We start from the raw sequence: 12159 nt of genomic DNA, 5'->3' as shown, positions 1-12159 counted from the left end.
ATAATAATAATAATAATAATAATAATAATAATAATAATAATTGTATTGCAGTGCTTTGCTTAAATTATTAATTCAAGAAAGAAGAGAAAAGGCTACTCATAAAAATATACTTGCATGTAAATACACAGACACCAAAAAGGCAAAATGCTGCTAATTTATTTAAGCTGCTCACAGAGTAAGTAGTGATGAGATGCAACAGCTACAGTGTTTTTCCAACATGGTTGCAGTATTTGTTATGTAACAGTCTCCAGGGCTGCATGGTCACCTCCCTCCACCCCCCCATCTCTGCCCCTTCACATGATTCTTGTCGCAGAGCTGCATCTGCCTCTGCTGCCTCCCCTGAAGCTGTGATATTTGCACCGCACATTTTTTATGATCAGATGCAGATGAAAGAGAATGCTGCATAGTGGGAGCATATGGAGTAATTTTCTCTGATGCTCCACCACCACCACTACCACCACCTCCCACCTCCCACTGGCTGTTAAAGCTGCATGCACGCCTGCCCAGTGACTCTGGGAGTGGAGGAGGCATCGCTATGATTAATATCGCTTTGCTCAACTCGCCCAGCAAGGTCATCAGCAGCCATCTGTAGGCAGTGGAAAAACCCTAATATCCATTTAGATTTGAACATCCCATTGTTTCTCTGCGCTTACACGATTCAGCCCAGTGCTCTGGCAAAGTGGCTGGCGCGTACACTGGCGGCTCTTTTAAAGCCATATCAAACCTGCAGTATTCTGTCTGATGAAGTCACAGGTGTCTGTAGGAATACAAAAGCACGAGTCTGGGTTTCACATTTGTGTCCAGAATAGCATCTTCTCTGACTATGGCGAAATGTAAATGAATGTGAAGCTGCTTCATCATTTCCAGCAGGAGGACAGTTTCTTCTCCTCTCATCTAGAGGGCAGTGGAGACCCACGTAAAAAATCTGTGTCCCCATTGGGATTACAATGCATAATGCAGAATGCTCACCTCACTGTATCTTGCCTCAGAGACCCAAGTTGCACAGCTGATCCAACCATCAGCATATATGGGAGGTTTTCCATGCATATGCCTTACAAAATATTACACTATAATTAGCTTTTGTGGATTTTAATAATCTGAGGGAATTAAGTTTGGATGTATTCCACAGACAACTAACCTAGGAAGCAGTTTGTGTGGGGGATGCTGTTTGAACGTGTGTGTGCAGTGCATGCAGGGAAGGGAAGGGCTGGACACGGGCAGTCCGGGGTTTCATGTTGAGATCAAAGGGGAGTAAGTCAGACATCAACATCCGGCCCCGCCTCGCGCCAAACAAGTCGGACCAACTGCTGACAACAGTTCAGACGAAGGATGTTGTTTCACAGTGCCTCACAACAGGGCTCCTGATTGAAAAGTAGATCTGCCATCATTTTTCTTTATACTTGGGGTTGACAGTTGTTGTGATGGCGCTCTTGTAGATGGGGTTGTTTCTCTGCAACAAATTCAAAAACAAGCGTCATCCTGCATGATTAGTCATTCATTTTGTGTCACATTACCACTGAGAATTTGAAGATTCTGTTGATCAAACTTGATTTTTTACGTGCTATTGTAATTCTGCCGTCATGCCGTTGCGTGTACTACATGTGGTCATATTTTGAAAGAAGTCTCATGTCATTCCTTGGCTCCTTTTGTACATTCCTGTTTCCTCTGTACCGTGTTTACCACAATGCTCTTGTTTTACAATGTTAGTTGTCAAAATGTCCCTGCAGCAATGTCACCAAGACAAATTCCTGCATTTATTGTACAGCCTCTGACTGACAGGCACTGACAGAAAGGTTTGTTTGGGCAGGGCTCACCCTGTTCCAGCGTCTCTGCTCCGGCTCTCTCTGGAAGTGGGCAAACTCCCTGCGGTCATGGATGCTCGTGAGTAGTTTCCATAGCAGCAACAAAGACACGCCCAGCACCACAATAGAGCCTGATAGCACTGCGGTAATCAGGATCACATTTGGACCTGATGGGCATTCTTGAGAGACAGAGGAAGCCATAGCTCCTTATTAGAAAGACATTGTAGAATCATTCTAAAATATTTATTTTGTGTGAAATTAATATTTATGGAAAAAGGTGGATTAAAATTGTGCTTCCATTCACATAGTTGGTTGGTTGGTTTGGTTGTAGAGGGAACCATACCTCACACCATCAGTAAAAAGGACACATTTAAAGGGTTTCATGTAAAATACAACCTGGTTTGCTTACCTCGGTCAAGAGCTACATGAGCAAGGACTGAGCTTTCTTTCTGTCCACTCCTCAGCACGAAGTGCACTCTGCAGCCCTCTGCATCCACCTCTATACACCTGTGAAGGCCTGGATAGCGGGGCACTGTTGCTAACACACCAGCCTGACCCACCAGAGTGAGGTTCAGGTGGGCACACCTCGTCACGCACTCCTCTGGATCCAGGCCCAGCGAGAAGGCCCTGCAGAAGATGCATTCTCTGTGGAAAAGACCATCAGTGTAATCTGATCTGAAGCAGTGTTTAAAAAGGATGGCAATGAGAGTAGACAGAGCTCTCTTGCATGTCTGTGTCACTAAATATCCTGTAAATACTAAAAGCTTCCTCTTCAAGAACTAGAAAGATCACGGTACCTGTGCAGGGTGCAGATGCTGGGGCAGGAAGGGCAAAGTTCACAAGTTGGTCCTTGGAAGCGGCTGTCATGGCAAACGCAGGTGCCACAGTGACAGTCCCCTCTGCCCGCACAGATCTGTTTATCCCCAGAAAGACAAGACTCCGAGCCGAGAGGGCACTCACACGCTCGGCCACGAAATGCTGGGAGACACACACACACCCCGCAGACACACCTGCCGTTCCCTGGTACAGTAAAACACGAGGAAAGAGATTTCAAAATGAGATGTCATCACACATATTGCTGAAGAGTGGCTGTCTGTGCGTCACCTCCACACTGCAGTCCTCGGTACTGATCACAGCTGAAATCGCTGCATTCACAGAACTTCCCGTGGTAAGCCTGGCTGGGCTTTTTGCTGCTCTTACGGCAAACACACTTCCCACAAACACACTCTCCGTGCCCGTTGCACACTTGAGATGCATTATCACGGCGACAAAGCTTGCTTGACTCAGATTGATGGCATTCGCACAATCTTCCAACTCTTCCCTCTTTGCACCTGTAACACAGGTACCACAAATATCAGTTGCTTGGTTTCTTCCTGGATAACCTGAAATTTAGCCTGTTAACAAAATTGCTGCCATCAAGCTACTTCACGTACCTGCACATGCCACACTCCAGACTGCCGTTGCCATGGCTGCATGTAGGACTGTGTGGCACCACGTCCTTTTGACATGAGCACTTGCATATGGGGCTCAGCAGGACCTCAACCTCTTCGCTGTAGCCTTGGGGCTTAATAATAATACGGGGTGGTCTTTGTGAAGCAGTCACGCGCAGAGGTGCTGTAATGCTTACATTAAAGCTCACCTAGAGGGGAGGTGAGAATTCCTTGAGCGCAATTATAATGCTCCACTAATGAGGTAATCATGATTAGCATTACCGTCAATGGCCACATGCTAACAGCAGCGCTTACACATCTTACCACACACAGAGCCACATGACTACACACCTCGTCACCTACAGAGATGTTGGAGCACTTCCTCCCCTGCTCGCTGTGCCCAGGCTTGCGGTCCTTACAGTGTGAAGTATAGGAGATGTGATAGCCCGCCGGCAGCTTGCTGTTCTCCATAACAACCTCAGAGGTCAGTGCCTGAAGTCAATAGAGCAGTTAACCCCTTAAAGATGAGGAGGTGTCAGCAGGCTACACACATGAGGCTAATGACCTTTGTGGGAAGGGAGTTTCTGCCTCACTTACATTGTACGCTTCGACTATTATCTGCAGGATGTTGTGGGAGTTGTTGGAAAGCGCTCTGACTGCACATTTTGGGAAGATGCTTCTGAGGCCCTGCAGCAAAGCAACAATATCCTCAACATAGATGAATGAATATATGCTTATTGTCAGTCCGCCAGCTGATTTATATGCCACTCTCTCTAGCAACCTTTCCGTTACGGTGGCATAGAGAAACTGAATGTGGTGTCAAAGCATGAAGGCTTGAATTGGTCACGGTCGGAATTCACCCCCTCTGATGGATGAAGGCAGTCAATGGGAAAGTGGTTGAATTCAGATATAAAACTGACAAAAAACCTCCCCCCAACTTAAATGTTACTACTTTTGAATGATCTACATGGGATACATGTGTGTCAAAGGATAAGTTAATCAATATTCTATGTTTTTCTAATTGTTAACAAATCCCATAAATGACCAAAACCGACAATGAATTGATCTGTGTTTTCAAAGCCGTATATATTTCATTCCTGTGTGCCACAGAGCTCGACTGTCGTCCAAAAGCCATTAAAAACACATCAATGAGCCACACCATTGCACTAGTGACATGTTTCTTCATTACACAGCGCTCCAACATTCGAGTAATTTTGAATCAATCCACACATGCACCATCCTGCTGCTGTAAATACTCACAAGAGCGCCAAATCTGCAGCTGAACTGCATATATGTCCCCACAAATATACCTCTTGTTCCAGGAGTGTATGCTGAGAATTACAGTGGTCTGTTCTTATCTAAAAAATACAAATAAAAGTACTGACACATTGCAACTTTTGGTCTTCTTATGGTATTTATTTTACATTAACAAAAATGCAGAATATTACCTGACTTAACCTTTCATATAAGGCAATACAAGGCCTTGCCAGTATTATTATTATTTTTTTTTATTAATTTCCTTCATTATAGAGGAAATAAATACTGACATCTTGCAAACTCATGGTTTAGGTGGAGTGAAATCTATAGAGATTTCATCGAAGCATTGGGTATATTTTCTAGGGAAAATGTGGAAAATCCTTTCCATATACGAGTTTACAACTGTGGTTCCACTACTGAAATGGTCACCAACCGCCTTGGGCTAGTATATAGAAAACAACTCTTCATATGCATTTCTGGAAAACTCAACAAAAACAGATAAATAATGAATGAATACAGTCCCTGCTGTACCTCAGACAGGTGTGCGACTTCTTCAGTGACAGCAAAGATGATCTGGATGTTCTTCTGTCTCAGTGTTTCGGCGACGTGAGCCACTGAAGGATAGCCCTGACAGAGCGGAGTCAGGACAGATGCAAAATGCAATGCATAACACTCGGGTGAGAATATATATGTGTAATCAGTAGTTAAGCAGGCTCTACTTCTTCCCTCTGTCGCTGTCCTCCCCCTTTCCCTCCCATCTAACAACTCTTTCTATCGCTCATTTCATTCACTCTCCCTGACAGACTTTCCATTTCCTCCAAATAGATAAATAAGTACCACTCACAGAGGAGGAACACCTGCATCTCGCACATCCATTTTCAGCCTTGGGAGGTCATTTATCCAAACGGAAATAGATTAATAATGTATCTATATTCACTCCACCTGTCAGCTGCCTGGACTGCAATGAGGTCAAGAACCATAACACTCTTGCGGCCTTAATGAGAGAGCGATATCGATGTTTAACGCACAGGGACAAGCACACTCACAAGCAAACAAATAGGCACAAAGCACCATCCACCACATATACACAAACACAGTGAGATTAAGAGATGAAAGCTTTGGTTTGGGTAACTCCACAAACACTCCAGCTGTTTCCCATCAGGGTGTGCCTGTCAGCATCTTCTTTACCCAGGGAACTGTGTTGTTGATTCTGACCTTTAAATCACTGTCTTTGACTTCTGTCTGCTGCAGCCTGGACCTCTATTTCACTGCTAGGATTGCAGACGGGAATCAATTTAGCACGCACCGCAATATCTGGTCCATAGCATAAACACTGTGTGCTCCTCAGGACCACAGCTACCCAACGCATGCTAGACAAACAGAGTGAAAACATGCACATGCTGCTGTGATGGCTTGTTCTGCTAAGCTAAATCTTTGGTCTTCGTCTGTGAATTAGATATAACAAATCTGTTTCCACAAGGGGAACTTGAAAACAAACCAACAGATAAACGTGAGGCTAAAGTTAGCAAACAAGTATTTGCTTACACAGCAGTCAAAGAGCAACATTATTCATTCATTCATCTTCTTTACCCGCGCATCCCATTTCGGGGTTGCGGGGGGCTGGAGCCTATCCCAGCTAGCAATGGGCGAGAGGCGGGGTACACCCTGAACCGGTCGCCAGCCGATCGCAGGGCTACATACACACACACACAGACAAACAACTCACACACTCACACTCACACCTACGGACAATTTAGAGACCAATTAACCTAACAAGCATGTTTTTGGTCTGTGGGAGGAAGCCGGAGTGCCCGGAGAGAACCCACGCATGCACGGGAAGAACATGCAAACTTCACACAGAAAGGCCCTGCCCGACCCAGGGTTCGAACCAGCAACCTTCTTGCTGTGAGGCACGCGCCACCGTGCCGCCCTAGCAACATTATTATTCCATTAAAATCTTGTTTCTGTCTACCTAATCAATGGAAGTCTTATGTATACCACCCTTTAAGCTTTTGGCTGGTCTCTGGTAACTTGAAAACGAGTTATTTAACTGCGAGATGTTCACCTTTTTAAGCTAGTTGCTAGCTTTGTTTGTCTGCTGCTTGGTGCCTAGCATGTTGTGCCTTTGAAAGGTTTTCAGATGAAATAACTGCCTGCCAGAACTGGAAATGGAGTCGATGAGAGCGGTAAAACTTGAGCCACTTAACAAGGGTGAGTATCAAACCTCAATACGAGGCTACTTACGAGTTTTGAAAACTGAAATGCTACTTTTGCCACTTTGACCTCTTGTCACAGAAAACTCGTTTCTTATAGGCATACCTGTGAGGTATCATGGAAAAAAGTAGCCTATTGTTAAGGTATTGCTAGCAAAACCCAGGTGTATTAGCCTCCAGGCAATAGAATGAAAGATTAGCAATAGAACAGTAGGTAGCTGTGAAGGCAGGGTAGCTAGCCTAGCTTTCTGACAATATTTAGTTGTAATGGGCTGAAGAGATTTATAGAACTGCAGAGATTGGTGATAATTTTCTGTGAGTTTGTCACAACAAAGTGGCCACTTCCACTTTAGACATCGCTATTTAATGAATTTAATAAAATATAAAAATTGTTATTGCCAAAGGAGGCATTAAAAAAGCTGAGGACCAAACCTGGGCATTTCCTCTGGTGTACACATTTTTATGCAAATGACACTTTCCATCATTGGGAAGTACAGTGCCGCCCAGTTTGCCGTCTCCGGCAGAGTGGAAGCCAGCATCAGTAGAAAACACCAGCAGACGAGTCACATTCCTCCAACCAATCTGCTCCTGCAAGTGAAGGACATCAAACAGTCAATGAACTGCCAATTGGCAGCAAATAGAGCACTGTGACTGATATAAGTATTTCTGACAGGCTTTGGGAAAAGAATTACCTCTCTGCTTTTGTATGTAATCAAATGACTGCGGCTGAGTCATACTCTATGCCTTCATGCTCTTTAGGGCTTAAATCAGTCAAACCAGTCATTATGAAATTGTTAAAGTCAAATTTCCATATTTGAGAACTCGTAATGAGTTTAAAACATACTCAAAACTGGTGCAGTTTCCCAAAGGAAGCTTAGTATTCTGAAACACCCGTCTCATCTATTGTCTGCAGTCTTTCCACTTCCTCCACATAACGCCCACCCAAACGAAAACAACAATCTCTGTAGTGCAGTCCTGCTCCCCGCTGGGCGTTTTGCATTACCTCACATACTGTGGCCTGCATCAGGGCATCCAGGCCCCCCTCCGGTAAATCCAGGTTCCCAGAGATTCGCTGCACCCCCACTAGCTCTGCGAAGAGGCTTCCGTTGGCGGTGAGGCTCAGGACGTGGTGGTAGGTGAAGGGAGGAGTGCAGGGCCAGGGCTCGGTCCTCTTACAGGGGTTGCGGAGCATGTCCTTTGCAGTGCTGATGTATGGCATCACCGTCTTGTCCACAAATGCACCAAAGCCTTTTGGAGTGGGAACAAATGGAGGGGAGTAAGAAGTAGCGTGAAGTTTTGAGAAGTCATTTTGTGACTGAAGGGTGGAAAGTGAATAACTAATGCTCTCCCTTCTCTCAAAAGCTACCAGTTGTCCTTGAGCAAAGCACTTAAGCCCCAATCGCTCCAGTGGTGCTGCTCAGTGGCCAGTAGTAAGATTATGATTGCACCGGGCAGCTCCCAGGTGTGTAGCTGTGTGAATGTGACACAAGGGTATACCATGAAATGTATGAGCATGGAGGTATAAAAAGTTAAGAAAAATGATGTTAGCCTACATTGCAGGTAATAAGGAAATGGAAATTGAGGCAGACAGACCCATTCTGAAGTCACTAGTAATATTCCTCACCTCTTCCATGAGGTCAGCTCCCAGCTTCTTGACGTTGGGCAGGTCGTCTTCCATGGAGAAGGACAGATCCATCAGGCAGTACAGGTCTATGGGGTAGTCGTCCACACGTTTGAACTTTATCTTGCAGCTCTGGGGTTCACCTACAAATTGTGTGTGTGTTAATTCTTTTGGAAACATAAATTCACGGCTGGAAAACTATAAAGGACAGGTCCAGGGTATCTGGATACCCTGTAAGTTCCCAACTCTATAGGAAATAGCATTAAGTTATAGAATACGTAATTTGACAGTTAATTAAAGGTCCAGTGTGTAGGATTTAGGAGGATCTATTGGCAGAAATAGATTATAATATTCATAATGATGGTTTCATTAGTGTGTAATCACCTGAAAATAAGAAACATGTTTTGTTACCTTGAATTAGCTCTAGGGAGTGGGTCCTCTTCAATAGAGACCACCATGTGTCTACAGTAGCCCAGAACAGACAAACCAAAGACTCAAAGCGGGCCTTTTGCATTTCTCATGTTTTAGTGGCCACCATAGGTTCTCCTACACACTTGCAAGGGGAAGGTGAGCCAAGGGGTATTCAGCTGGTAGTGATTTTCAACCCCATCCCCACAGTGGACCTTTAATATTTAAAGGTGTCAGGGGTTGCTGTGAGATTTTGGGCTCATGACATCAGTATTTCTAGCCCTGCATAATACAGCTGCTTTTACAGCTGAGATCCTGATCGGAAGCTACATGACTGAGACCGGCTTCAAATTAAGATCCACCTAGAAAAATGCCACATGTATGATTTTGAAATATCTATGCTTCTATACTTCTGTATATACCAAAAGTACCACGTTTCCCACAAAGCCCAATGCAATCAGGACATTTTCTTCCTCTGCCACTGCCAGCAACTCTATGAACTCTATGAACTGTGCCCTCGACTTCACTGAAGTCTGGAGGAAATCTCATCACAGTTGCAATAACAAGACTTTAGAGGCAGACGTCTGTGAGCCTGAGACAGAGAGATGTGAATATGGAAGATATCAAAGGTGGTTGATAGAGATCTTTTTCAGTGATGGAAAGACACTCACCTGGCCTCAGGTGGAGGAGGACGCTCTGAGGCTGGAGTTGTGTGACCTGTCTGTGATGCCGTTGGTGTCCCTAAGGATGGAAGGTGATCTTCCGGTTCTTTAGAAGGACCGTGGAACCTCTGGGGTCTTCCAGGCGATCAAAAGGACAGCCCCTCCTCAGCAGCGCCCTGGCCGTGTCACAGCGCTCCCATACGTGCTGGTCCACTTCGAGAAAATCCTTGACAGAGGTTTAGTTCAATCCCTTATGTAAACACTCACCTGATGACAGCATAGAAAAATGAAAAATGCTAAAGCAGCTAAGATGAAATGGCACTAAATACAGTGAGAAAAGTATTAGTGATGTAGTTAAAGTTGGTGGTAAAGAGGATCCGAATGTGATAGTGAAAGGCAGTGTGTGTGTGTGTGTGTGTGTGTGTGTGTGTGTGTGTGTGTGTGTGTGTGTGTGTGTGTGTGTGTGTGCGTGTGCGCGCGCACGCGCCTCTTTCTTCATCTTTCACTATGCAAACAAATGTAATTAAAGATGACAGATGCTGTACTTTCCACACTCTTATATACGATGGCACATTTCAACTCTCTTTTATGGTATTTATGGAACAACAAGCTAATTGTCGAGCAGAACACGTAAACAAGAACATAAGAAGTGTCAAATATAATTCAAAGCGTTTTTAATATACAGCCTTCGACATATGTTACCGGCACAGCAGGGACGTGTGCTTTCCAAGGTTTTAGATCATTTTTATAGCTGCATTTTGAAACATCACAACTGTCTGTCATTAGTTATAATATATACAGATAATTATGGGGACATTCCTTTGCCAACACATCCTCATACCTAAAGACTGAATAAGTTACTTGTTAAGGACTCTCAAAATGACGTATATGATCATTCCAGTAACAGGCGTACTGCACCTGTGTCATACTGGACCTCCATCAAACGGTTGCAGTTTGCTGGTTTAAGTTCCAAAAGCACTTGGTTAGGTTTAGGAAAAGATCATGGGTCGAAATATGTATGTTATTTTAACTTAATAGTACACAAACCGCAGTCTCCTGGGTGAAAGACTTGTATTTGCTTGGCCCATCCATCCACCCCGTGTCAAAAATCCAGAATATATATGGTATGGCATAAATGCTGAAAAGCTTTATTGAAATCTCCACTTCCCCCCACAGTTTTATTCTTGGCGTAGTAAAAAAGCCTGTGAATCAGCATTTAGCCAGTTAAAAGAAACAAAATCTGATACATCGAACTCTCCAAAATACCCATTTTCCATCTGTGGGTTGAATTCTACAACTGTAATGTTCTTGATAGGGTCAAATAAATAACTGATTGGGCCTTTAAGCAAAGAATTAACTCCCAAAGAGCCTTTTCCACTAAGCATGGCCAACATAAAGGAACTGAAGTGGTGCACTGAGAAGCTTCCTCATGGTCCCAAACAGTGTGCAAGGTTGCGTTAACAGCGATCCTTTCGAAGAAGAAGGCAGAGTGTGTTTCCGAGGTCGCTCACCTCCTCAGCACACCAAGCACAGTGTGGCCCTGCTGCCAGACACTCTCCACAGCTGCTGACCCCCTGACTGTGGCATTCGTGATCTGAATGGTCGGCAGGAACACAAACCAGCAAGAAGTTACACTTTTCCACCACATAAATGTACAATATCATAGTTGTGCAGGTGAAATTTTCTTTTCACGTCCTGGTTTGGTGTGCGAAGGATCGCTTTTGATGCCTGCGAGGTTACTTTAGTTCAGATCGGTTTTCCTCTCCTTTTGTGTTCCTTATCCATGCAATTGAAATGCAAAAAACACAAAACTATCAATCATTAATGTCCGCCTTTGTTGGCAGTTGCCTAGTAACAGTGCACTCACAATTTACCACTTGAAAATCATGTATATTTTGTACTTGACTTTCCGTATCTGAAATACAACCTCAAAAATTCCATTTGAAGGCAGCCTGTGATCTGAATTGTACTGCTGGCAGTCTGGAGGCCCACCAGCCACATTGGATATCTATACACGTCTATACCACCTAATTCCCATGCAGTAGACACAGATTTTTAGGAAATACAACCACAAGATTCATCCAATCCATTTTCGGGCCACAAGTTGCCACAAAGTGATTTTCAGTCTTGAGAATCTCATAGAAATTCCTGCTGGATTCATGTTTATAAGTAAGGGACTCAACATTTGGCCACAATACACTGATGAGGTATTGATCACAAATTAGTGTCATTTGCACTTTTTTCGGTGAAATCTTTTGGACAGACCAATTCTCTCTGTTTCCTCCTGTTTCCAGTCGTCATGCTAAGCTAAGCTAACCGCCTTCTGGCTGTGGCTTCATATCTAATTCAAAGATGTGAGAGAGCTATTGATCCCCTCATCAGACCCTCAGCAGGAAAGCAAATGAGCGTATTTCTAAAAATGTCAAACCTTTCCTTTAAGTCATCATTTGAATCCAGCCTGTTTCATTTCGCTGACGTGCCTCACAGAGGTGAATCTATGCCCACCTGCTGTCCCATCGCATCTGAATCTACAATGCATTTAAAACAGGGCCGCACAGCCCCGAGGAGATGACAAGTGCAAATTTTAAGTGGCAAACAACTGGTGGGATCCAGGCTACAATCTAAATGAGAATTTCTGAGTAGGAAGAATAATGAGACAGTTTACTTTTATTGCATCCTCAATGAGAAAAGTATTGACCCACCCTGTGTTCCTGTGGCGCTGTATCTGCAGCACAATAAGAGGACAGCGGCAAATAGCGGGTTCAT

General features: G+C 44.2%; 1 protein-coding gene across 1 annotated transcript; it reads right to left on the bottom strand.

The window, feature by feature from the left end:
• Positions 1–39: 39 nt before the first annotated feature.
• Positions 40–12159, bottom strand: LOC143339728 (integrin beta-1-B-like). The gene is given in 15 exon segments (XM_076761132.1): positions 40–1450; positions 1815–1981; positions 2212–2447; positions 2600–2822; positions 2907–3133; positions 3236–3441; positions 3584–3724; positions 3830–3919; positions 5021–5116; positions 7135–7290; positions 7706–7950; positions 8296–8466; positions 9403–9619; positions 10905–10997; positions 12097–12159. Coding segments are annotated over 15 exon segments (2397 nt in total). The 3' UTR covers positions 40–1384.

The sequence above is a fragment of the Chaetodon auriga genome, chromosome 21 (assembly GCF_051107435.1).
Source record: "Chaetodon auriga isolate fChaAug3 chromosome 21, fChaAug3.hap1, whole genome shotgun sequence".
In the NCBI taxonomy this organism is placed as follows: Eukaryota; Metazoa; Chordata; class Actinopteri; order Chaetodontiformes; family Chaetodontidae; genus Chaetodon; species Chaetodon auriga.
Note: the sequence above shows the minus strand (reverse complement) of the source record. Positions and strands in the feature narration are given on the sequence as shown.